We start from the raw sequence: 27,917 nt of genomic DNA on the forward strand, positions 1-27,917 counted from the left end.
TATTCACAAACACTATAACCCAACGTATTGCTTCACAACTGTACCTTGAGAAGGTTATGTTTCATGGAATTATATTTCAGAACCAGCCAGCTGCATGCCCTATGCTATAGTAGTGCTATGATTGTTTTCCTGAGTTAATTTATTCTGAAATAATATGACAGACTTCTGGGAATTCACCATTACTCCTGGGTTTAAAGGATGAGTTTAGAAGCCTGCAAGGGTGTGAATCACCAGAATTTTACATTCACAATACCTGTAAAACTAGCCACGGTACAGTGGAGGGTGGTAAGGGATTAATGTGCTGGGTTAATCTGCTGAAGTACACAACTGTGTTATCGGTCTGGTTGTTCCATCAGGAAATTTTACCTGTAGTCAAGCACTGATGATTTGGGAAGTTCTTAATGCCTATGTCATTTGTGGAAGGCCAACTGATCACTATAAAATGCCGGATCTAAATCTGTTCTCTTTTAAAAATCCCTTTCTCTAGTCAATTTATGTCAGGTGGAATTTCACAGGGACTACAGCTGGTTTCTTATTGTGCAAGTATAGCATTTCATTGCACCACATAAGAAATTGGGGTATTTTTAGAACAGAACTCATTATCTTTAACGTAGACAAGTGTAAAGGCTCATTAGGTGGCTCCCTTTGCTGTTTCTTCCTAATTTCAGAGACTGGGCATTTTAACAGCTCCTCTGAGCACAAGGCCATATTCCATCCCGGTTCTCTGCTCAGTATTCCTTCTGGTATCAGTGCAAGTCCCAGACAAAAACTAAAACAGGACCTTTTATCATATATACACTGACACTTTTTTAAAACGTTGTTTAAAAAAATCAATTTCTTTCAGGAAAGTCTATGTTACTTGCAGGTGACTGGTTGTCTTCTGCAGTTGTAATGATTTTCTAAACTCCGTAATAGTTTTGTTTACGACTGACAGAGTATGTAAAGTACTAAAAGTATTATAGAAGACAATACTGAAGTTTATTAATGGATGCTGCTGATCCTTGATGCCGCTTAGTCATGTTAATGTCTAAGACAAGAAAAACTGTTAATGGAATTGTCTTGTTTTCCTACAACTACTTCATTAGATTTTTAATGAAGCACATATATAAAAGAATATACACTTCTCCATTCTGGAAGGGATATCTAAAATACATTCAGAATACCTGTTATTACGCCATGTGTAGCTTTTTTTTCTTTGTCTGTTGTAATATCTAGGACTTGCAGGTTTTTGTTTCTACTTGTTTTCCATTGAAAAAATATTCCAAAATGCACGCTTCCTCCTAAGAAGAAAATTCAGCAAGGAAAAATCTCATTCTGTAAGGTAACAAAACAAACAGAAATAGGGACAGATTGCATTATTGGCTTGGGGTTGCATTTTAATTATAACTTCTCATAATTCTCTTCCTTTTATTTTTAAAACTTTATTTGAAGGGGTGATAACAGCCATTCAAAGTACACTTGAGAATGGGAAATGATTATTAGCATAGCTAATATGTGTGATACGCTTTGATATATTCCAGTGGGAAGCTAATTGTCTAACAGCTATATTTATGTATATGAGCATTACAACATATTGTGTTAGTATTCAATGGAAAACAAAGAATATTTAAACCACAGAAGTAACAAACAGTCCTCAGACTGTTGATGAACACTACTGATAATGGCACCAAGAGAAAGCAGAGAAGTCAGCATGCCCAAAATGTTACAACTAGGGACAGGATATAAACGCACAGCAAGTCTCAAGAATCCAGGATTCTTCCCTTTCAAGGAAATATTTTCCTTACTATGAAACCCATACTGTGTTCCTCCTCAGCAGGGACCCTTGAAAATCTGGATGATCATCCAATTCTTTCAAAATACAGCAAAAGGCTTACAAACTTAACGCGCTACATCCATGATCTCAGTTTGTGGCAGTTTTTCCTTTGGACATCTCTCTGTTACAACGATCTCGACAGCGGTGACAGGAACAGAGCGGTAAGCAGGGCCGGGCAGGACAGAAGTTAAGCCAGGTTTAGCAGATGGAAAATGCAAACCCAACCGCTCAATGCACTCGGCTCTTGATGCCTCCCCCAGTGCCCAGCAGGCTCTCTCTCCAATTTGTTAATACATATTGCAAACACTCCCAGCTACCGTCCGTATGCCTGCAAGCCTTCTCCTCTCAGAGCTGCCCATCCGGAGACCTGAGCGTGGTCGGAAAGCTGTGATTTCGACTCCTATCGATTAGAAAGGCTAAACATGTTTTTGTGGTCAGGAACTAACCGATAAATGTTGAGGTCTTGGGGAGTTTGATTCCTCAGGACCGAGCTGCGGTGCGCTGCTTGACTTACTGCTAATGGCAACTTCTCTTCATTACCAATGACTCTGAGTTCTAATGGCTGGTGTTACAGCCATGTCTCTGTTTATAGTTCACTTAAACAAAGTGCTTGGAGGCCAACCTAACCCTATTCCTATTCAGGAATTTTCCTGAAATGAACTATAGCTACAAAGATCTCCAGCGTGCTATACAGAAGTGGTGGTGTATTTGTGCTTTGAGACTTTGAATTTCTCCAATTAGTTATGCTAGTGTAATACTTCTGTCTTCAAATTTGTTACAGTAGAAAGCAATTTGCCCTAAATACGCATATTTGTATTCATATAATTGTTTACTACTTCTCCAAATAAACTGAAGTGGATGATGGCAATAATTATGTTACTGTTCCAAATCTCCCATTCATCAAATCAGTTTTTAAATTCTCAAAAGTTGTTTTCAACTCAGCCTTAATTTATGCTTCCTACTGAATTATTTCAATTGAAAAAGGACTTTCTGACCGGTTCTCACTTCCTGTTTGAAGGCCTGGATAGCGACAGCAGTATGTTAGCAAGTTGTCAACCTGCCCAGATGGTGGATATCCAAGAATGCTGAAAGAGCTTCAGAATAAACAGGCTGATCTGCTAAGAATACACAGTCCTTCATTAAAAACCATTTATGTGCAAAAAGAACTGGAAGTAACAAATATTGTGTCTATTTTTATAAAAAGTTCATGGGATAATCAGCTGAGTCTCAGACCAGTAAGATCCGCATTTATATCTGGTCGAATGTCTGAAATGATAACAGAAAATGGAAGCGTAAAATTTCAGGAGAAAGTAGGTAACTAAACATGCAGGACAGGCTGACTAGTGAAGTGCAGGGTCCAGAAATGCAAAATATTACACATAGGAAAGAAATGCTCACAAGATTAAAATTAGCAGTAAAGAACAGCAACTTGACATTGCGAACAACTCAGCAAGACACCGATCTCGATATACAGCTACAGGAGAAAGCAAATAACATTACAACATGTGCAGGACGGTAGGGAGACTACAACACTACAAGTTACGGCAAAGCAAGGCTGTTGCTTTATCCGAGATACTGCATGCAGTACTACTGTAGCCATCTCAAAAAACACACTGCAGAATGATTAAGGACTCGGAGAAATGCGGTGAAACTCACTGAAGGTGTGGAACAAGATGACACTTGACTTTAACAAACACCAAGCCAATAAAACAAAATACTCCCTGCCCCCCCCCAGCTAAACTGTGGTGTTCATTGCGATAGGCAGTTGTTGAGTACAAGAACACGGCATTCAGAAAGCCATCAAACATGGACAAACTACATAAAAATTGTATTTCTCTTTTTTTTAGCACTTAAAATAATTTCTAATTATTAGGAAAGCGGAGGTCCTTTGCACTTCTGTGGGAAGCATCTGGCTGTAGCCATTCCGGAGAAGAGGGCAGCCAAGCAGCCGGATGACGACTGCGCTCCGGTGTGGCATTTCTTACTTTCACTTCTTGAGACACATTGCTCAGAAATTACCGCAACTTTGTTGCTGAGATTCACAAAATAAAATATGTAAGATATACATTTGAATTAGCTGTTCAGAAGCATTTACAATACTGAGAATATGAACGCTGAAAAACTCTGGAAGATACCAGCAACATATATTTGGGGGATGTCAAAAGTTAGAAAAATTTGGCAAACTATTTGCAAGCGCTTGAAAATGTAATTGCACAACTTTGTCTGGCTTCAGCTATGTAAGTCCTGACAGACACAGACTCCCTTGGGAAGAACAGAACTCGGCTTTTTTATAAGGTTATTTTTAAGAGTTGAATATTAGAGCTATAGAAATATTATTTGCAAAGTACCTTATGATTAACCAGGTAATAGCATTGTCCTGTTAGGGAATAATTTCTAAAATAGAAGAACAGATCGCCATTTTTGGAAAAAAACCCAAACAAATAAACAGCCCCAAATTGCACAATTTCCGAATAACTGTGAAATTTGAAAACCGTACCCCGCTCCCTTTTGTCCTCCATATACAATAACATAATGATACTCCCCATTCAGGAAAAACACCAGTAAATATGCTGCTGCAGAGTGCAAAAAGGAAGAAAAAGGACAAAGCTGGAACAGGAACAATAGTCTGTGGTCAGGAAATCTGGTTGGTTTTGGAAAGTTTAGTTGCACCTGTGAATGTCTAAATTTTCTGATATATAGAACATTACTGAAAAGAGAACATCCTTTTAATGTTTACATTTGAAGGCATTAGCTGCGTGGATTATAAACTGCAAACACCATTACAAATCCACTGCTTTTAAATAATCCACATGCACTGGCATTAGTCCTGTCTTAAACCCTATCTCTAACTTGTCCTTAGCATTATTTAAGATAACAATAACTCCTTCAAACTAAACTATCTCTAACTCATCCTTAGCATTATTAAAGATAACAATAACTCCTTCAAACTAAACTTGCTTCAAGGCTGAGACCAAGAAAAGTATCCGGTCCAGCGGCCGCTAGGAAAGCTCTGCCTTTCTATACAGGGTTCTGGAGTCCATCAAACTGCAACAGCAGTACGATAATCATATTGTATTAGCTTGAACAAAATAGGAAATGAATGTTTGTTCCAGAATTACAACTCGTTTCAGAATTTCTGTAATGCTATTTTGAGAGCAGTGACATTATCAAAGGACCTAAGAGTAAGAAAAAAGGTAACTGATTTCAACTGCTTCACAGAAAATCCTACAACTCATTTCAGAATTTCTGTAAAGTTATTTTGAGAACAGTGACACTATCAAAGGATCTAAGAATAAGAAAAAAAAGGAAACTGATTTCAACTGCTTCACAGAAAATCCTACTATTGGGGGGGTTGTGACTGTTGTCTGAAAGCATGCATAAATGTAACGAGGTAAAATTGAAAAATAATCAGTTGATTCAATGACACAAGCTGTAAAGTGTACCTGGCAAGACTATTACAAACTCTGATACAGTGATATCCCTGTATACAATCAGAGCTCTCTTAAGCCAATAAATTGCCAAGTTCCGTTTCCCTCCTTGGCAGTACCTGGTAGCCCTCCACACGCCTGCACAAGGAGCCGGCAGCCCAGAAGCTGCCCTTGGAGGAAGGGAACAAGCTCCATGTGTGCCTCAGCAGTGACTATTTCCTTGAAGTACAGCCACAGACTGGAGGCACTCCTCCCAGCGACAAGGACAACTCAGCAGGGTCTCGAGGACGCCAGCTCTTGCATTTCGGAACATTCCCAGTTTTGCTGGTATTTCAGAGGGAATGATCAGCTTGTGTGTGTCATCAAACCCAAGCTCACTTTGCGTCCACTTGCTGGGGAGCCAGGAACAGATTGCAGAGATCAGCACACTCTGCAAAAGCTTGGTCAGCCCATTCCTGAGGGGCTGCCACACTGGCACTGCGAGCAGGATCTGAGCTAGCTGAGGTTACAGGGACATAAAAATAACAGTTCAGAGTTAAACCAGGGTTCATGTGCTCCAGCGTCCTGCCTACTTGGCCAGAAGCGATGCTTACGAAAAAAAAAAATAGCATAGGATATACAGCACGATGATTTCCCAGGATACCCTGTCAGCCTCCAGCAAGGAAGGAAAAGAAACCATGCTGCCTTAAGGAAGTATTCTTGTGGACAGCAAAACGCCTAGAATCCGTGCATTCTGTATGCATGGCAGCAGCAGGGTTTCTTTTCTATAACAAGGAATCCTGTTCTGCATTGCAGCTCCTGGAGGTAATGAAAGAGCAGGACTTCACTTAAAAAATAATGGAAACAAGAAAGACCCCACTTATATCCGTATCCCTGACAAATGGAAAGGGTTAAAAACCTGTGTTTAAGGTTTTCCTCCCATAACAACAACAGTTGGGTTTGTATTTCAGATCATTCCCCTTTGAACATATGAGTAGAAGCAAATTGAGAGGCGCCGATGTTGCACTAGCATGTCAGAACAAGATGAGAGGTGCACAGGCTGAATCATGTTAGTGTTTTATATAGCTCATATGTTTCTATAAGTACAGAACATAAATATGTTTTATATAAATATCAATTCACATCTATAAATACATATATGTATGATGGAGTCCCCATACACTAAGACCGATCCATCACCTGTGACAAGATCATGTACATTGTATGTAATTTTTGTTCTGGGGAAAAGGAGAAGCCAAGGAAGAATAATCTCCTTCAAGTAAGGTATATAAAGGAATGCTCAATAATTCATAGGAGATGCGAGGAAGGAAATTTCCCCCTTCCTGCCCTGCAGAGCAGCCCCAGGCAGATAGCTTACAGAATAGGAAACGTACTGTGTAAGTGCCAAGAAATGCTGCTGATTGAAATAGTTCCCTCCCCTTCCATGAAGATAAACTTATATTCAGTCATTTCCACTGCTGCAAAAAAACAGTTCAGGTGACAGTGAAAAATCATAATTGAACAAATTATCTTAACAGTCACAAATGCCATTATAGAACAGAACAAAACAAGTGTGAGCAATTTCCATTTTCCTCCGCTCCTCCTTGGGACCGCTAACACTCAACGGCACTCAAGCTGTACTTCTACTACTTGATTTTTGTACTGCACTGCCTGCCAGAAAAGAAATCTCTGGAAAATCACCATGAACTTCAAAGTTATGTAATATTTTTTATTTCTCTTTTCTCTCTATAGTGCTGACTGCTATGAAGAAGGAAGAAAATACTCCCCCTTGTCTACTACTAATTGTCTGAATAATTTAAAAAGAGCATGTCTTTCATGGTTACATTATTTCTATTCAAGCACGTTACAGAATGGTGACTGATACCTGCTGCCTACTCCTGTTTTCTTTCTATAGTTCAAAGAGTATCTGCCCTTCCCTCTTCCAAAGACCTTTGGCTTTGGTAGCTGTATTGAACAAGCTTATATAGTAATCTCTGCTATATGTAAGTGGCAATTAGCACTGAATAACAGGACAAGTTCTGAGGCATATTTCCAATAAATCCTCCAAGGAGGAGGTGGAAAAAAACAAGGAAAGCTATCAAAATTGCCAAACGCGATTTTTTGAAAGATCCAGAAATTGGGATGGATTTGGGAAATATTTTAAATTAAGAAGATGTTGGGGGCTTAAAATGTCAAAAAATTAAATTTAAATATTTCCAAAATGAAGCATTTTATTTTTGGAATATCTAAATTTAAGAAACTACCAGGAGGAGATACGTACCAGGAGAAGCACCTACCCAGGGCAATGCATACGTAAACGCTAGCATGCTTATTTCTTCTCTTCTATCCCTGTAGGGGATCTCGTCAATGCTTATAAATATCTAAAGGGCAGGTGTCAAGAGGATGGGGCCAGACTCCTTCCAGTGGTGCCCAGCGACAGCACAAGGGACAATGGGCACAAACTGGAATATGGGAATGAAGGAAAACGTCTTTACCTTGAGGGTGGCAGGGCACTGGTACAGGCTGCCCAGAGAGGTGGTGGAGTCTCCATCTCCGGAGACATTCAAAACCCGCCTGGACACGTTCCTGTGCAACCTGGTCTAGGTGAATCTGCTCTGGCAGGGGGGTTGGACTAGATGATCTCCAGAGGTCCCTTCCAACCCCTATGATTCTGTGATTCTGTGACTCTATACATCAAATGCCATCAATGTTTTTTTCTGGATTCCTTGTTCATTTTATCTTATTTTCTTTTTGTTCACTGTGCATTTCTGTATGCACTGCATGATCTTACTCTTTATGAGTAAGGAGTTATTGAAAGGGAAGAGAGTTTTAGTTAGTTTTACAGCTAAATGTTCTGTGTTCCTAGCTATAGTACTGACACACCGGATCAGAAAGTACAGTGAGGGAAAGGGTACATGCCAAGGTTGCAAGCTCTTCACTGCTTAAATGGCCCCAATAAACAACTGAAAAAGGAATTATGATAGTTACTGTGTTACAGTGAATCCATGTTCCTCTAGTACATATAAAAAAAATTACATGCCCTTTCCTGGAAAATTTTTACATACAGTGAGGACTCAGATACCCTCAACCAACCAAATGAAACGATGTGCCTGAATATCGTTCACCACCCATGCTTCTTTTGCCAGAAAGGACAGTTTTCCAAATTTGGGCTTTCACATCAGTTCCTTTGCCAAGCTTATACTCAAAACATAGGTTCTCCTAAAGAAGTAGAAGTAATAGCCTTGAAACATGTAGGAATTCTGTTCATTATCTTCACTGTGTCACAATATAAATTACTAAGTACATACACATATATGTGTATGCACCTGAGATACATCTGAGATAGAGACACACAGGGGGTGTAATATACATTTACCATTAAAAACGCTGTTCCTCAAGATTAACTCAGTAAGTTTTGCCTTTTTAGCATGATATTATTATTACACGAGTATTATGTTATTATTATTCCATGATTGATAACAACAATCTGTAAAACTTCCCTGCAGTTAAGACAGCAAGTGCTGCTGTTTCCTCTGAGTACCAGGGCAAATACCCGAATGCCACCTGCCACCCTGCTTTACAAAACTCACACTGGTTTAGCCTGTGGCAAAGATATTTATGATCAACAAAACCAGTACTACCGTTTATTTTCTTGTCTGCCAGTGAGCTATTAAAGTTCACTCTGTTGGTTTGCTTGGATGTTTATGTTCTTCAGTGGTCACAAAATGATAAAAAAAAAAAAAATCAGATAGCTTTTTTATTACAAGATTAAAAGAAAAGATTTTTCTCTCCAAGATGTATTGGAATAACACCCTTTTCCATGTGATTAAAGAGAACCAAAAAATGACATAATATTTTTAATTTAAGGATCACCATCTAGATTTGCATAAATTCTTCAGAAATTTATGTCAAATACAAGAAAGAAAACAGTAAGCTTACAGTGTTCAGTGTACATGGAAAAATTATTTTTAATTTATCCTCCCATGAATACTAACTGCAGAGACTTGGTTGTTTAGCAAGCAGTGTAGTTAAGCCATCTGAGGATAGAGGCATTGCTGCATGACCTTTATGTGACCAAAATCAGCTAAACAGCACACCTTTAATACTGGATTGAAAGCACACTAACAAGTACAGAAGCAGAATTTGAATACTGTCCTGCTAATCTTTCATTCTGAAAACCACAGAAGTTTTTTGTTACATATACTCCTTACTTCTACCTGAATGTACTTGTCTCAATACTTTCAGTGTCCTGACAGCAACTGCCAATAGTGCAATGTGAAAAATGCAGTTAAGAAGAGCCCCAGGTTCTCTGCGTTATATACAGGATTCCCTATTATTTCAATGTTCTAGCCTATCTCCTACTATTATATTACTATTCAGTACAACCACCAACTCAGGGGGAGGAAAACTGTGATACTCTGAACACACTCTTTGACACAAGATTAAATGTTTGTACAAAAGTCACATATATACATAGGGAAGCAATTTGTCGCAACAGCAAAACTGAGTGTCATTCACTGTCCATCTTAACACGGAAGCTGACAAATATGGGTCTCTTTTAGCAGACAAGATGGACATTAAAACTACTAAGACACGCACTGGAATTTTGATGGAGTGGCAGCAGCTCATATGGACCACATCTTCACTGGGCCACGAGACTACAAGGGCTCATTCATTTTAAACAATTTTTTTTCTTTTTCTGTGAGGATGACTGAACACGGCAGCACGTTGCCCAGGGAGGTGGTGCAATCTCCATCCTTGAGGATATTCAGAACCCCAAGGGACACAGTCCTGAACTCTAGCTGACCCTGCTTTGAGCAGGGGGGTTTGGACTAGACAACCTTTCAAGGCACCAGATGTGCCCATCACCCTCAGCTATTCTATGACTCCCAAACAACTCTGGGTTGACCAGAAGTTTGAATGAATGACCGGGACAATGAAAGTCCTTGGTGCTGCAATAATCATCTGTTTTATGGTATTCAGGTGCAGAGGTAAATGGTTATTGCAATGCTCTTAAGAGTTGGATCCATTTCAGAAGCTGATACAGTAATTCTTACCAATTTTTTTCTTAAACCTTTTCAGAAGGAAAGGAACAAATGCAAGTTTATTATTTATTGTGTTACTGTCTTTGCACTAGCCTATATTAGTTTTAATGAATTTATTGCTAGACAAATCCCAAATTAAGATCTTAAAAGTGGTTTTACAGAACTAGCATTTTTACAGAATAAAAGCCATCAATACAGATCGCTGTTTTGATTTGAATCTACTATTTTTATAGCTTAGGCAGTACATAACTGTGCTGGCACAGCTATGTTCAGATCGAACTGGGTTAGATGTCACCAGGGTGTTCCATGTGCAGAACCCAGGAATCCAGCCTGCCAGATTTTTCACCAGTGCTCTGCAGAGCCCGTAGTGCTGCTCTTAAGTGAGGGGAGGAAGGGCTAGTTAAGTTCTAAGGCTCCCTGGGTTTTATTACTTAATTCTCACTAAACCTCTAAGAGGCAGCAATGTTTCAAAAAGCTCATTAGGGTATCTCAGCAGTGGATAAAAGAAATTATGTGATAGTGGGTAAAGTTTGTATAATCTCATAGAAAACTCCCACGGTTCTCCACAAAACTCAGATAATCACTTTGTCATTTGTGCCTGTTTCCGTTAGTTTCTGAAAAGCCACTCTGTGGAGCTGGAGACAGCACTTGCAGGCAGGGAGATGGAAACCAAACACCAAAGGATCCCTCACCAGGCACACAGACCCAGACCAGTGACTCATTACAGTACTTTTACTAAGTACCTGTCCCTGTCAGGTCTGTATCTCAACCTATGACAAAGCACTGGCTTGTTCCTGCATTTATAAAAAACAAAAACTGCCTGCCTGAATTCTGGATGAGAATGAAAATGTTCCTCCTTTGAAAAGCGTAACCCAACAAAACTCTCTGTGTGGAGAGTGGTGGCTACACAGGAGAAGCTGGCTCCCCCTCTGCACTTATGGTATTATGGAAACCAGATAAATGCCATTTTAGCTGGTGCTGCAGTTTAATTTTCAATGTTCAAATTGCCCAAGTTCACTAAAGCTTTTTCTTATGGACTTTGCACTCAGGGAAGATATTATAGGAGGTCCTTCCTGCTCTGCTGTTGGTTGCAAGCTGGCAATGTGCCGGAGAAAGGAACCGCTAGTTTTGAGCACAGTATTACACAGAGGAGGCTTAATCTGTACTTGAAAGGGCTGCATAAAACATTGACCTGTCACATTTATGCAGCTACTTAATTTTCCAATCTAGGGCAGCGTGACTGCAAAGTACATTTGCCGACTGGTTAGTTTGGGCAGCTGCAACTGCTCTGTCATTTTGTGCTCTCCTTACTCGGAGAAGAGGGTTGTACTTTACAAGCAGAACTTGGAATCTCTCAACCGAGACAAGCCTGGCAGTTCGACCAGGAGCAAACAGAACACTTTATGTATCTTGGCATAAACAAACACCGCTCTTAGATGTTCTCTTTCAAAGCTAGACGGGGGGGAAAGGGGGTTGTCAGAGTCTCTTTGAATCTCGCTACAGCACAGTATTTGGCAGTGTGGCACTTAAAATTTTTACTTTGGGTTTCTTGGTGGCAGTATTATAAAATAAATACATCATCTGCATATTTTAACAAAGTATGTAAACAAATACCCAGAAATCCTAAGAACTCACTAAATTTTGTTGTGTGCCTGTACTATAGATCAAATGTTTTGGCTCTGGTTTTCTTCACTGAGGACTCAAGCTGGCCAGCTGCTTCTGCTGTTGCTGGATAGAGGTGACTCACTGAGTGACTGCCAAAACGGGCTTTTTTGAGGGTGCGTGCCCTCTGCAAGCCAGCGTCACGCTCACTGGCCAGGGGACGTGTCAGGTCTTCCTCCTAGAGACCCTGCAGGATTGCCACCCCAGGATGGCTGGGGAGGGGCGGGATGTCTGCTGGTGTCTTCCACCAAAACTTCTCTGGGGAAGGACAGCTCTAACTTCATGTTGGCGAGTCATGGAACAGCAACGTGGAGAACCGGCCTTGGAGTACAGGGAAGTGTAAGTTTTTTGGGAAAGCAGCAGGACGCCAGGTTTATTTGCACCTCCCTCTCTAAATTAAACCAAACTCTGAGGGAGACGGAAGTGCATCAGGCCAAAGTAACTTCTTAATTAAGGGTGTCTGTTGGGGAAATTTTGCTGGCCTGATTCTCCCACTCGTGGGACATGCAGCTGCCATCGCGTCTCCACAGAGGAAAGATTTAGTAAAGCTTTCAATAGAGACTTTGTAGAGCAGTGTGCTGATAGGACCTTTAATAAATGTAGTTTATATCTAGTGCAGCAGATATTTACTTATTTTCTTGGTTTATAGCAAGAGGAGTTCAGAAAATGTAAATCTTTAGAAAGAATTAATCCTGACTTCAACACAAACTTTTTAATTGATTTAGTTTCTCTTTTTTAATAATTGATATAACACATCTAATTTTTAGTTAATTTGTGAAATAATTCTGGTCATATTAATCAAGCTCTGAGATAATGAAATACTTATGGCCTCTGGTGGGTTAGCATGGACTATAAAATGTGCTAAATCAGAGGCAAGGAAAGCTTGAAATAGCTTTTATGAGGTAGCTTCAGGGAAAGCTTGAAATAGTTTGTGTGGCATAGCTTGTATTTACCATTTAGTACCCGTCTTGCTAAAGTATAGATTACATTTCCCCTTGTTAAGAATAATGAAATAAACACTGATTAATTTAGGCAGCTAAAAAGAGTAGTGTGAGCGTAAGTCGCTTCTTTGAATAGAAATTCCTCCCCATTTTAATTATTGATAACAGCTCAACTTGCTCAAAAGGGAACAACTTTAGCATTTGAAATTTATACTGGTTCTTTTTCTCCACACTCCTTGACAGGTAAGGAAAGGGAGCTGCTCTCTATTTCTTCACACCAGCTCCCCTTCCCGCTTCCCCTGCCCAAAGACACAGGTGGCATTGTTTTAAGGTGGTTAAATGATTTTTTGTACCCAAATAACAATCCCGCACGGCTGCTCACTTGCACACAGAGCGACCAAATGGCCCACCAGGTTCCCAGCTCCATTTTGACCCCCCGGAACGTGGCCGGTGCAGGCAGTGGCGCTTCCAGAGAGACATGCTGCTGCTGCCACTCGCTGACACGGCAATTACAGAATCACAGAATGGTTCGGGTTGGAAGGGACCTTAAAGATCATCTAGTTCCAACCCCCCTGCCATGGGCAGGGACACTTCCCACTAGACCAGGCTGCTCAAAGCCCCATCCAGCCTGGCCTTGAACACTTCAGGGATGGGGCATCCACAACTTCCCTGGGGAGGCTGTTCCAGTGCCTCACCACCCTCACAGGAAAGAACTTCTTCCTGAAATTAGAAATTAGAGGCTAATGGGCCCGCTGAAGGCAAGCCGAGCTATTTAAATCGGTGCGGAGACTGCAGCGGTAGGACTTCAAACTGTGACACACGGAACATGCAGGAGCTGCCATAAAAGCTCAATTATCCCGGCGCGGATCCTGCCTGCGAGCGGGCTGACGAGCCGGCACCGCGGGGCACCCGTCCCGCCTACCGTTAACAGCTCTATACTTTTATTTCAGGCGCTCAGATGACGCAACAACGCCCCTAAAATAACTTTCCGTCACCCTTTCCTGCAGTTTTATTCCCTCGCAAGCGCACCGCCTCAGAAAGTTGCTCGGCCGCGGCCTGCGCCGGCCCCACCCCCGGCTAGCGATGGCCCGACGGTGGCCAGCCCCGCCGCTCTCTCCGGCGGGATGCGAGCTCCCCCTCCCGAGGCGCCCCAGCCGCACTCCTCCCCGCCGAGGCCCAGGCCCCTCGCCCGGGCAGGGCTCTCGGCCGCCCGCCCCGCGTCCCTCACAGGCTGAGGGGACGCCGGGCAGGGACTGGCAGGGCGCTGCCGCCTAGCCCCGGGGGGGATGTCTGGCTCCCTCCAGGCTTTCAGGCAGGTACCTGCCATGGGAAGGGGCTGTTTCCAGGCGTGGCCCTCACTCGGGCGCTCCCAAGCCGCCACCTGGCATGGCCCCCCCGCCCCGCGGGCGTAAGGGCGCTCCAGTGCGAGGGAAGGAAGGCGGGCGGCGGGCGGCGCTGGGCGGCGGCACCGCATGCGCAGGAGGCCAGGTGCCGGCCGGCTTGTGAGGAGCCGCTAGCATCGCGGGCAGCCCGGCGTCCGCATGGTGCTGTGTCAGGGTGGCGAGGCCGCCGCTGTTCCGGCAGCGGGCGGGAAGGAGTCGGAGGTGCCGCTGAGCCGGGAGGACGGTGGGGGTACGGGGCAGCCTTGCCTGTGCCCGGCGCCCGGCATGGAGGCGGCGGGCGCCGAAGAGCGCCGCGTTTGCGGCTGCTGCTCGGGCTTATCCTGGCCGCGCTGCTGCAAGGCACCCGGTGAGGAGGGGGAGTCTGGCGAGCGGGGCAGGGGGGGTGCTAACGCCCTCCTGGCTGGGCTACCCGCTCTCGGGGTGACATTGCCGGCGGGGCGGAGGAAGAGGAAGCGGCCCCCGAGGGCACCGGGGCTCACGGTAGGCGGTGGCGGGGCGCGGAGCGAGCTGGGGCGGCCGCAGAGGGCGCCCGGCACCTGCGCCGGCCCCGGCGGCTCCTACCTGCTGCCCGGCGGGGGAACATCCCGTCCCCTGCCAGCGGGTTCGGCCTCGCTGTTTTCTTTCCCCTCCGCCTTCCGTGGCCCCGGCCCTTGGGCTTGTGCGCCGGGCTCGGCTTGGGCCCCCGGTGGTGCCCCGGGGCCGAGCGCCCGGGGCGCTCCGGCTGCTCTCTCCCATCCCCGGGGTCGGGCTGATGCTCGGTCTGTTCTACACGTAGGGCTGCGAGAGCTTCGCTAGCGATTATCCCTCGGGAAAACAGTGCTTCCTGTTGTCAAAGTTTTAAAGTAAAAGTTGACAGGTTTGCGTAAATCGAGGTGCCTTCCAGCAGTGTGAGCTTCTGGCACCGTAAATATGTTGAGAAGGGGCACGAGTGCTCTTCAGCAAGCCCATAGACTTGAACTACAACTTCTTGGTAATTCTTACCTTGCTTTAGCGTGAGCATACTCTTTATTTTGCCTTAATTCGTGCTTTGCTTCTTAGTCATTTTGAATTGCTGAAGGCACAAACTTACTGTGAAATACACAGCAGGCTGTTGTGAGTTTAATGCAGCTTCCTTCTAAAACATAAATGCCATCTTAAAATAAGTTTTGAAGTTGTTATCTGAAGTACTTCAGCATGTGTAATTTTTAAACAACTTCACTGAAAATGTGTTTCTCATTAAATGTGGACTATAATTGACTTTCCAGCAGAAAATTGAAATCTTTGTTAGCTAGTGGGCTGTGGAGAGGCCAAAAGAGATAGTATACACATTAGTATCACTTCTGAGGCAAAGTTTAGGAAAAACCCCAATATTTGAAATCCTGAGAAACTTGCATTTATTCACCAAAAAATACTTCTGTTTTTGTTTTGTTTTGTTTTTTTTTAGTTAGTCTGTTCAGCAAAATGTTAATTGAGTCAATGGTTGAACTTTATGAATCATGGCTGGATCTTGTCTGCATGACCATGATTAGTTCATATGCAGGCTGTTGTGCTCCTGGCACTTTGCTGTGGTCTGTGAGAGAGCTGTTCTTCTGCTTCTTAAGGTCTGAGGAACAGATCACCCTCTTCTGGCTTTCCTGAAGGTCTGGGAGAATCATCTTCTCCGTGACCACCCTCCCCATAGCCAGTGCTTTTCTGCCTCTGTCACTATTATCAAGATAAGTGTATGTGAGAAGTGTAGTTTTCTTCACTGTATGTATTTTGCAAGTATAAGAACTGCTTGCAAGAAAGCATGGCATTAAAACGCAAACAGAAAGAATTTAGACAGAAAAAGGTGTGCAGTGGGAGACCTTTGACTAGGACTTAAAACAGGAGTGGTAGATTGTTTGAAAGCCTTGCATGTGGAGATGTGCAGGAAATAAAATCGGAAAACTAAATCTCAAACCTGTTGACACTCAGAAAACAGGGCTTGGGTACTACTTGAAACTTTTATTTTCAGACTACTACACTTTTTTTTTTTTTTTTAAAGCATGAGTACTTGAGTATTTTGATGGCATTGGGCTAGTTTTTGGAGGCTTAATATTTTGTAAGGTGGGAATGTTATCTTAACCTGACTTTTCCTTAGAACATATTTTGAAATAAGTATTCTTCAGAACCGCAATTCTTGTTTTTGGTGGAAGAACTTGTACCATTTTATTTTTAAAAGGAAATAAAACACTTTCTTATTGCACTGAGCACACGCTTTGGCAATATGAGATGTTGATGGTTTAAATTCTAGTATTACAAGACACTGTTTCTGATAGGCTTGGTATATTGGTTAACTTACAAGAATGAGTTCCTTCTGGTTTGTCTTTGTTCCTTCAAATCCAAAGCTTAGTTCTGGGTATAAGGTCCTTTTGGCTTACTTTGCTTTAATTTGATTTTTTCCATTTCAACGCTTCCATTATTTAGATTGGCTTCATTCTGTAGTAATCAGACAAGCTATCATGCCTGAAATAAAAGTTAATAGTTGTGTTTGTGCTGTGCTCATCCATAACCCAGCCTGGGTTTGGATTTCCCATTTCAGTTATAGGCCTGCCTGATTCCTCTTGCTTTAATGTTAGAGTCGTTGTTGACTTTGTAGTTCTGTCGCGTGACTACGTGGATTAGGACGTTATGAAATTCATGAACATTTTTTAAATCCGCTCTGTTTCATAGTTGGTAGATGTCCTGGTCCAGTGTTGGTTTGTGGTAGTTTTTATAGTTGCTTTTATGTAAGTGGCTGTTGCTAAATAGAAATATCTCTAGTAGAAACCATCATTTGTTTTCAGCTGTAGTGGGGCTGGGTTCCTTCAAAAGCTGGCTTTCTGGGCGCAGTTGTAAAGCCTGGGTCTCTGCAATGGTTAAAGCCAGAACCAGCGCTGTACACGCTGTGTCAGCCCACAGCCTCAGCCCTGAGAAAGGTGCAGTTTCTCAGCCTTGAGTGCTGATCTCCAGGAGGATTAAAATGGTTTGTGACAAGTTTTGTTAATTTAAAAAAAAACAACAAAAAAACACACACCCAAAACAAGAAACCCCTCAAAACCATATTTAGTTGCTAAGCAACTCACAGCAGTGCCTTGCTGATTACGTTTTAGAGGATCCATAAGGCTCAGGGCCCCCACACTAATGTAAGATGAGGCGCCCTTTTATCAAAACACTGCCGCAGGGACATGGAGTTCTCGCTCTTATCTTTAGAGGGTGTCGTGGAATAAAAGGCAACTCCCAATGTTTTATGCAGACAGAAAGAAAAGAGATAGTGAGGTAACATCCCACTCAAATTTTTCATGGGTTCTGTTTTGCATGGTGTCCACCTCTAGGTTAGGTGGAAGGACTCTTCCTCTTAGGCAGCAAAGCAATAACAAAAAAGGCTGGTTTCTTTGGAGATAGCGTTGAGGTCAGCAGCAGTTCACCCTGTCTCTTTTTTTTTTTTTTTTTTTTTTCTTTTTAATAGTCGAGGGTGGAGAAGATGAGCAGAATGAGGAAGAGTATGTCACTGAAGAGAGCCTGAGGCAATAGGGAAGCTTGAACATAAACCATTAGACTTGGGAAACTACTTCAGGAAGAGAAAGTCTGATAAATAGGCGTAAACTAAGGTTTTCATAGAACTGTGATAGATATCAGTACTTTCAGCAGCCCTATGATGTTTTAAAATCAGTCACTTAAATTTGTTCTGCTTAAAAATGTTTATTTGAAGAAGATATTTGGATTCTTACAGCAAGATAAAAATGTTATATAAAACTTCTGTAGGCCTAGGTCAAATTTAGGGTGATTTAGCTGCAAAATAAACATGAAGTATAACAGAAGTAGAGGTTCTGTACACAATTTCTACCTATGTGTGTTTGTGAGAGAGGAAATTAAACAGTTGCTTAGGAACCTTAATTAACTTACTCAATAGTCAGATGATCCCCAGGGAATAAGTTTCAGTATCTGACCGTGGACCATTTTTCAGTCAGTTGTATTTATTGGTCCTTGGGTGGTGGTCAGAATCATGTGAATTCCTAAACTAGTCTGATGCCTCCATGAAGTAAAGCCTAGTAACTCCTATGGAACTGAGAAGTGGAGGAACAGTTTTGTATCCAAAGTATTAATCTCTTATCTCCTGCTTTTAGAAAAAAAGGAGAGCTGTGGTGGTCAGTGACAGGTGTTTTCAAGGTAGGTCTGGTAAATACACATGGTATTTGCATTTATTTGTTTTACTTCCCCTGTCCTTTACCACAATAGCAGATACGAATGTATGGAGCGCTGCAGCATGTAGAGTTGCCTGACCTGAGAAACCTAATAGAACATTATTAACTGGAGTTTATCTGTTGCAGGAACAAAGAAGAAGAAAGCTGCATGTCCAGGACTTGGTCTGTTTTACACCGTACTGTCTGCCTTCCTTTTCTCAGTGGCCTCTTTATTTCTTAAAAAAATAGAAGATGTACATTCAGTGGAAGTGAGTGCATTTCGATGTGTTTTCCAAATGGCATTCGTTCTTCCTGGTTTAATATACTACAAGTAAGTGTAGCAAATCTTTAAATTTTAAGTGATTTCTTAAAAATAGATCTAGAAATATCACTCACTCAAATCAGATTGCAGTATTATTTTAATTCAGACTTCAGTTGCATAACTGCATTGTTTTGGATTGCTTGATAGTTTCTTAATGCAATTCAGAAAACTGAAAATCTTTGACTCCCTGAATTTTAGAGGTTTCTACAGGGATTGTATCAAATGTCTTGATCTTCCATGAAGTGGTGTTCTTGGAGGGGGGGGGGGGAAAAGTAATTTGTACATACTCTTGGATTATTTTGCAAGCAAGATATTAATAGCTAGAACAGGTTCTGGACTCTGAATGTGATTGGGGGTGGGGATAGGAATAAATTGGTCTTGAATCAGTTAAAAATATTTTGATGTTTGAGATAAGTCCCTCATCTAGAAAGGTGTGTACAGTTAAATGTGATTGGGTATTGGTCACGAAATAAGCTAGCCAGTGACATTAATTTAACATTTCTGTTACATTTGTGTTTTTCAGGACAGGGTTTTTGGGACCAAAAGGTAAAAGAATTTTTCTTTTCTTCCGAGGATTCCTTGGCTCTAGCGCAATGATTCTTCTCTACTATGCTTTCCAAGTCATGCCACTAGCTGATGCCACTGTTATAACTTTTAGCAGTCCTGTTTTTACATCGTTGCTGGCATGGATCTTTCTCAAAGAGAAATACAGTATTTGGGATCTTCTATTCACCCTCTTCGCAATCACTGGAGTGGTTCTTATTGCCAGACCACCATTTCTGTTTGGGTCGAACGTTACGGGGATTGAAGGAAGTTACACAGATCACCTTAAAGGAACTATAGCAGCAATTACAAGCACAGTATCTGCAGCTTCGACTTTTGTTATACTAAGGAAAGTGGGAAAATCTGTGCATTATTTTTTGTCAATTTGGTATTATGCAGTCATTGGTTTGATTGGGTGTGTTATAGCATTGTTTGTTATGAATGAATGGCGTTTACCATATTGTGGTAAAGATAGGGTTTTTCTAATATTAATAGGCTTGTTAGGGTTAGGAGGTCAGATATTTCTCACAAAAGCATTACAGATAGAGAAAGCTGGACCTGTAGCCATAATGAAAACAATGGATGTGGTGTTTGCTTTCATTTTACAAATTCTTTTTCTCAATCATCTACCAACTTGGTGGACTGTGGGTGGTGCCCTTTGTGTAGTAGCTAGTAGTTCTGGAACTGCCATTCGTAAGTGGCGACAAAGCTTGAAAAAAGCTAAGCAAAATGAAATCTAACAATACAGACACTAATTCATTACAGAAACAAGCAATCTTGAAATATATGTACAATATTTATTTTTATTTATTTTAAATATCTCATTTACCAAATTGTAGTAACAAGTTATATCTAATAAAATAAGTTGATTTAAAAAAAAAAAACAAACCCAAAATCGGAAATGTTTTAGCAACTGATGAGGTATATGCTTTTCTTTCTCTTACTTAGGCATGCAAATATGAGAAGTAGAAAGATATTTAAAAGTTGCTTGCTTCCTATCAAAAGTGGACAATAGTTTTTTGGCTTTTATTTTCCTAAAATTCCTGATTCTTTTAGACCCTTTCTCTATTCTTCTGAGCAGTGGAAATCAGTCTCCCAGGCTTATTTAATACTGTTCTATGCTTGATTACCAGAGGGATTGCAGTACAAAAGTTAAAGGGAATGAAGAGTTATAATCCTGTAAATATCCAACCGTTATAGAACAGAATGAGCTTGCACACTTACAAGCTTTATAATTTTTTTTTTTGGTGCACAAAACAGATGCCAAATGGGGAGTTATTTTTAATCTGGATTCTAAAAGAACAAAGGCTATTTCATCTTTCCAAGTAATATCAAGAGAAAATTAACTTGTGAAAATTATCTATCAGCTTTGCTTTCATTTAAAAGGAATTTTAAATATTTGCACTTGCTTTACAGACATAATGAAACATCCTAATCCCTTTTTCTTAATGTGATTTTCCCAATAAACGTGTCTTTAGTTGCTGCAGTCTCGATGATGAGAGACAACAGTTCATTGTATACCACTTGTAAATTAGCCATTTCTTGTGGTATGGAATGTTAGGCTGTAGCTGCACTTTTCTTTATTCTATGCAAAAGATTATATTTTTTAGGTATTTAATATAAGTTATTTTAAATGCTGCTTATGACCCTTTTGTTTAGATTCTTTTGTGCAAAAGTTCTTTAGGAGACCAAGTTTAAGTCTTCTTGGCCTTCATAAAGTTAGGAGGATTCACAATAAAGCATTTGCCTATTTCCTGAGAATTTGCAAGAGTGCAGAGTAGCTGCAGCGTCACAGAAAATGCGAGTTGGCCAAGGTCACAGCAGAGATTCTACAGAAGGGGTTGGAGCAGAGCTTGGTGGGATGGTGGAGCAAGGCGTGCACATCTCATGACACAGAGGCATCCGTTCTACATCAGGCGGTGCTAGTGGGCAGCTTCAGCCCCATTTCTGCAGCTGGCCCTTTTAAATCTGCACTTGGTCACTTCTCTTGCACAACTTCTCACTTCTGTAGGCTTTCTCTTGGTAGCAACAAGTACTAAGAAAAAAAGGTTTGTGTTATTGATCTTAGTGTCCTTCGTGTTTGAGGAGGAATATATGTTTAGTGTCAGGTAGCGGGATTTTCCCAAATGGTGTCTTATGTACTTTTTGGTCTTGTCTTAGTAGTGCTTCAAGAAGATTTTAACTTGGATCTTTATTTGGTCCAAAGGCGGTTTCCAGTTATTTACTCACTCCATTGTTTTTCTAAAGGAGAACACTGTGTTCTGTAGACTTAATACATGTTTTTTTCCAAATCACGAAGTGGCAGATGTTTTCTTATTTTGATTTACAGATGTCTAGTCACAATTTTTTTATTTTGTCAATAAGCATTGCAGGGCTGGGCAGATCTAGGGACTTGAGTCCTGAAGGAGAGGAATGCATATTGTGCTTTGGGATGCATCTGTATGTGAGGAGCCATCTTTGTGTGAGATTCTGTATGTAAACCAGCACCCTTAATCCTTATATGTTTATAGACATGAGCAGATTCCACCTCAGGGATAGAATCAGTTCCTGCTTATAGCTGTCCATTCTCTGCCTCTCCTGAAGGCTGAAGTTCAGCTACTGCTGACAAGGTGAGAAGTAGTATGAAACTTCTTTTACGTTTCTTTAAAGCCTGATGTAGTAATAAAATTCCAGTTTGGCACCCATTTTGCTTAATACTTGAAATTCTAATCGGAGATTGTTTCTTCTGCTGCTCAGCCATCGCTGCCATTCAGCAACAGCTTCCAGGGGAGGGAAGGAAAATAAGACTGCATTTTGGTGGTTTTTTTTTTTTTTTTTTTTTTTTTTTTTGTACTGCTTCACTTCATGCTTAATATGCATGTGTTTGAATTGACACTTACAAAGGTGTGGTTCCAGAGCAGCTCAGGTTGATGTGAATGTGGGTTGTCAGCTAGTCCTGCTCCCTCCCGTTGGCTCTGTGCTCCTGCTTATGCGGTTGTTGTGGTGAGCTGGCCCTGGGAGCTCATCCAGCTACATAACTTTTTGGTAAGGTTGTTGGAGAGGGCAAAACCAGAGTAGCCTGAACTTGATGACAGTGTGAAAGCATTAGGAAGGGAAATTAGATAATAGTTTAAATTACAGCGTATGAATGCTGCTTTGTCAGTGCAGAATAAAATCAATGTACAAGCTTATATCAAAAAATCTTTATGTCATGTGATTTCAACGGATCTTGTTTACGCTTAGAGAAGAACAGACTACTGACGAAAGGACTGTTTTCTTGCCCTTAACGCATAAGTAAGTGTAGAAAATAAGCTGACCTGAAATCAACAGCCTGATACAGTGATTGGTAATTTTTCTCTCAAGTTCTTGCAGAAACTCTTTCAATATATTTCCATATCTGTAGTGCCAAAACCCACAGATGATTATTTTCTTTCTTTGTCCAAACCTATAGGGTTTCCTTATTGCTCCATCTACTTATTTCCTTTTGCTGTTCCAAAACCTTTCTAAATATTTATGTTGTTAAAGTAATAATCTGATCAAGATCCTATGTTGGAGAATGTTGTGTTTTTTGGAACATTATTTTGATTTTGATCCATCTTTTAGAGAATTGTTTAACCAGTGTGAGAATGAAGGACTTGACTAGGGCTTCTCTAAAAGCATGACAAGCTGGCTTCTATAACTAGCTTTTCTAGATGAATTTGGGAATGGAAGACATATAAGCTTTAAGTTTTTGCAACCACCTCAGTTTTTAAATTTTTCTTCCTCTCATGTAGGTTAAAAACCAAAATTTTAGTTGTAAGCCTTGAAGAGAATGAAATTATACAAAAGTATGGATACCCTAAAATGTTGGGGTTTTTTTAAAATGGAAAATATTTCTTACCGTTCCTGTTAAGATGGTCAAACTCTTTTTTTCCTTCCAGAGCCTAACAGTTTGACAATCTGAAATGAAACTGGCTGAGCCTTGATACTTTCAGGTTCTGATTTTTCCTTTCCTTTTTTCTTTCTCTTCTGTTCTTGGATAGATTTTTACGTTCAAAATCTTTTTTAGCTTTTAAAGTTTTAATACAGCAAGTTTCTCAGGGTCAAATGTTATTTTTCTGAGCTTTGAGTCAGAAATATATTATTAATGTTCATCACCTGTAGTGTCCTGTTGTGGTCCTTCCAGTATTTTTAAATTCAATAAATGTACTTTTCTAATAGGAAGTCCTTCCTTTCTAATACGATGGAATATTGTTGCATTGCGATTGCTACGCTGTAAAGTTAAGTTTCTCATTGAATTAATAGGTTGAATTTCAAGTACTGATTTCAGTGGATCCTGAATAGAAAGGGTAATAATTAATTATTGGTCACTTTGCACATATGCGCAGGGCAGAAGGATCTAGTTGTTACTGACGCATCACAAGCATGTTTCTTACGTTCTTTACTATGCAAAACACTAATCATCTGTTTTCTTCAGTGGGACTTCATTGCCTTAAAGCCTTACGTACCCAACTCTTCTATATAAAGTTGATGGCTGAAAAAGCTATATACTGCCACTGTGCAGCAGCCAATTTCTTTCAGGTTAAGTTGGTTGTCAAAGTATGCTCTAAAAGCTCTCTAAATACATCTACGCTAAGAATTTGACAGGTTCATTGTGTAGACAAGGGCAGTCTATATAATTAAAATGGATTTCCTGCATTTGTCTAATACAAGGCATGAAGTAACCTCAGCATAACAGCATTGGTGAAATAACTAGTTCAACTTGTCATTTTTCTTCTGAAATCTGAAATTAGGCTCTCTCCCTAGAACTGTTCTAAGATGGCTCTTCCTGTAATGGGTGGTGACAAGATGGGGAATACTACCCTTGACCATCATTTAGTATAAACAGTTTCCGCCCTGCAGTATTTTCTGTTGCTTGAGCTTTTGTTCAAGGCAGTCTGTTGGAAGAAAGTTTATTTCTAGAGAGGCAGCCTCTTAAAAGTTATTTCCTTGCGAACTAGCAGTAGTTAACCAGGAGGAGTCTGTTTTCCAGTTCTCTAATCGTGGTAACCACGGCAGGCTCATCTGTGGCATCAGTCCCAGAGGGGCAGCAGAAGCGTGATCTCTGTCCCTGCATGGATTCAGGCTTGGCAATGCTGACGGCAGGTGTGCAACGCTGACATTGCAGTTACCAGCAGAATGTTTTTGTGGTCATAACTGCCTGTCCATCCAAAGAAAAGTTGTGGCTTTATGTTCCTGCAGATGCAGGTAACTTCAGGGTGGAACATACATAGACTTCTGTGGTGATAACACTTCTGTATATCAGAATGAGCAATTTTCTATGTTATGTGAGTTGTTATTTGACAAAAAGGGGGTAAAAATACCCTCAGCATTAATTAAAAGATTTTTACTATGTCCTATATATTGTTAAATATATGTTGAATGATATGTTTTGTAGAAGTTACTGGCTTTGTTATGTAGTAGTATATTTTTATAGACAATTCTTATATATTGAAATGTTAAGAATATTTTCATAAGAGATTTATATTCATCGTTGCTAATAAAATGAACCTGAAGAATTAATCTCTGGTTTTGCATTGATTAGTAGAACATATTTGAATGTACTGATTGTAAAAGCTTTATGAAAGAACTGTTAATCAAGCAGTCCCTGTTAAATATGAAATATGCCTCAAATTCTGCTACTATTAGCATGCTGCATCACTTTTTACGCCTTGAAATAAGCTAGAGATGAAAAGAAGCTCTATCAGCTTCCATACAGAAATTTCTTAGCTGGAAACACTGTGGTATTGATGGGTCAGTAAAGTTAAATTTTCCAGTGTCCAAGTGGCAATTTTTTTTTGTGGGGTTTTGTTTGGTTTTTTTGTTTTATTTCCGTAGGTCATGATTTGCATTCAAGCCTTGTCCCTTCTGTCACAAGGTGGTACTTGATTCGTCCCAGCGCTTCCCATTAACCAGTGTTTCAATAACTAAATCGACTTCCCGCCAAAAAGGAAAAAAGCAGAAGAAGCAAAACCCCCCACCATTGCTAAATATTACAAAGATTGTAGTAATTTTTAAATTACCCGTATAACAGTGGTTCCTCCTTGTAGTGCTGTCTGTCTGGTTTTGTAAGAGCAGAAGAGAACAGAACTGGACAAGGGTATTTGCCTGCTTGAGAGCTTTGTGCAGAGCTTTAGTTCTGGGTGTGACTTGACTCAGCGTTACAGAGGGAAAAACTGATGAGGAAGAGGAGTCACATAGTGGGGAATTACTAGCAGTGTTAGCCCGTCTATCCAGCACCCTCTTCTTCACCTTATATGCTCAAAAATTAACTCATTGTAGGATGACTTGACACCATCTGTTTCGCAGGCTCTAAGGAAAAGAAAAAGCAAAGTGCTTCCAAGAGAGCTTACTGTGCCAGGCATAGGCTGGAGAAGACTAATTATGTCAGAATTTTGTGGAGAAACACTGCAACTTTCTCTTGGCAGTTCTGTAGGTTCTTCGGAACAGCTATAAATGTGTAAGATACAGAAATTTAAACATTAAGGGACGAGGAAAAAAGAGCTTTTTGGATAGACAACATTAAAATCTTCCTTATTTACAAATGGATAATGACATAGTGCACAGAGATTAGGGCTGTTGCACTTAGACTCTTGAAACAAAATTCTAGAATTATGCCTATCCACTCCCCCCCCAAAAAAAAGGCAAAAAGGATCAAAGGATTTCAAAGGAAAAAGCATTCTCATTATTACTTGGAAAACAAACTTCACTAAAGTTGCAAAATACTGTTCATTATTGACTTGATAAAGCGTGCTTACAGTCCTGAGCAGGGGAAGCAATACAAGGGATACGATACGCAGGTGAACTATTCAAACAGGTTTCAGCTGATTCTTTTGATTCTTCAGTTCCCTTTGTATTGAACTTTATTTTCTGACGCTTCTGAATGAAGTTCCTATGTTATGCTGTCAAGTAGCAGTAAATTCTGGAAAGGATAATGAGAATCTACCCTGTCATCTGAGCTTACGTACTGAGCAAAGGGAAAATGAGAGATTTGAGTTCTTGCCCTGCAGGTATAAAGTGATTCTGGGGTCCGTGTGAAAGAGATGGAAAGAAAACTCGTTTTCTGGCCGGCGAGTATCAAGTTCTTTAATTTTTACTCTGTAGTGTGACTGTTCTGTCAGTAGGTGGGGCTGTCTTTCTTAATTTATTCCTTAATGTGTAAGATTAAAATAAACCCTGTTAAAAATCAAAATCCACAGTTTTAGACAATGAAAGTTTCAATACAGTGTGATGTAGACAATGTAAATGCCTAAATTTAAACAGGATTCCAAATGACCGCATAGGTTGCTGCTCAGCAAACCCCTGAATAATGTCTTAAACTCTTCTCTGGTGTTCTTAAACTGCATCCTGCACCCCTTCTCAGAGCAAAACACTGTAGAGGGTGAGGGGGACTTCAGCAGTGCTCTCGCTGAAATTCTGTAAGCTCTTTGTTGCCCCAAAACACTCCCTGGGAAAGGAAGGGGAGAGCCGGCCTACCACCTTCATGTGAACATTAGTGAATTGGGAGGGGGTGTTGTAATAAAATTAGGCATCTCATCAGTAACGATGTTGTTGGATATGATATGGTCTGTATAGCTAGCATATGTCCTAAGCATTCTTTAAAAAAAAAAACAACAACCACCCAAGCCAAACAAACAAAACCTCCAAAAAAAGAAGATGACAAGTACGTTCTTGCCATTAATTTTTTGGGGGTAATTTGTGATGAATTTAGGCTAGTAGTTCTAATTTTACACAGAAATAGAGCACATACGCTGCCTGAGTAGTTGATCAGTGTGTTGTAACTATTGCCTCCTGTTTTAATCCTGTTTGGGGGATTTACAACAGTATTTTCTGTTCCGCTCTGATTTTTATGTTGGGGCTGGGGTGAGACCCCTGCACACTCCTTGAGCAGGTTCCTCGTGTGGGTGCTGAGGCAGGGAGGACCTATACATCTTCTAACACCTCCTCCCCAGGGCCCTACTGCCAAATATTTCCAATGCCAGGGTTTCCCAGTAACGGTGTTGCCCTGGTCACCCCAGTGTGGGGGTATGGAGAGAGGACCAGGGGTGCTGGAAGAGCCTCTTCAGTCAGACCAGACGATTAAATGAGGGTCGTGCAAGCTTTTGAGCACAGACGCCACACGCTTGAAGCCCGGTAGCATTGGGAATGGGTGTTCCAACTTCAACTTAATTTAAGGGACGGAAATATTAGACAGGGAGGAGGTGATACATTTAACTACTACAGTGAGCTAGAAAAAATACTCGTCAACTTATTTTCCATTGGAAGGTTGGCTGGAGGACTTTTTGCTGGTGTTAGCTGGCACTGGTACTTGGTGTTCTATTTAATAGGAAGTACTGGACAGATTTTGGGAAGCTAAGCAACGTCAAAGGAGAGAAAAATCTTTTTAATATTACTTGGAAAGGCTATGTGGCAAATCCATTTTATTTCATGTAAAGTGCACTGGGAATCAGATACTAATATTTACTTTATGCTTTCCCATTCTTAATTTATTTCTTAAAACAAATATTCCTTTATATTACCATAAAAACTGTTCAGTCACTATTGAGCTCTGGTCAGGAAGTGAAGGAAAAAGCTGTATACTTTCAAAAAGTAATCCTGATTGTGTCGGATTTTCACTTTAC

The 27,917-nt window shown here is 40.9% G+C and overlaps 1 protein-coding gene across 1 annotated transcript; it reads left to right on the top strand.

Annotated features, from left to right (window-relative positions):
* Positions 1–14,364: 14,364 nt before the first annotated feature.
* On the top strand, positions 14,365–24,762 carry SLC35G1 (solute carrier family 35 member G1). The gene is made up of 3 exons (XM_063339640.1): positions 14,365–14,617; positions 18,582–18,765; positions 19,280–24,762. The coding sequence occupies exons 1-3, from the start codon at positions 14,410–14,412 to the stop codon at positions 20,037–20,039; spliced, it is 1,152 nt and encodes a 383-aa protein (XP_063195710.1). The 5' UTR covers positions 14,365–14,409; the 3' UTR covers positions 20,040–24,762.
* Positions 24,763–27,917: the final 3,155 nt, after the last annotated feature.

Source organism: Chroicocephalus ridibundus, chromosome 6, assembly GCF_963924245.1.
Source record: "Chroicocephalus ridibundus chromosome 6, bChrRid1.1, whole genome shotgun sequence".
NCBI classification, from domain to species: domain Eukaryota; kingdom Metazoa; phylum Chordata; class Aves; order Charadriiformes; family Laridae; genus Chroicocephalus; species Chroicocephalus ridibundus.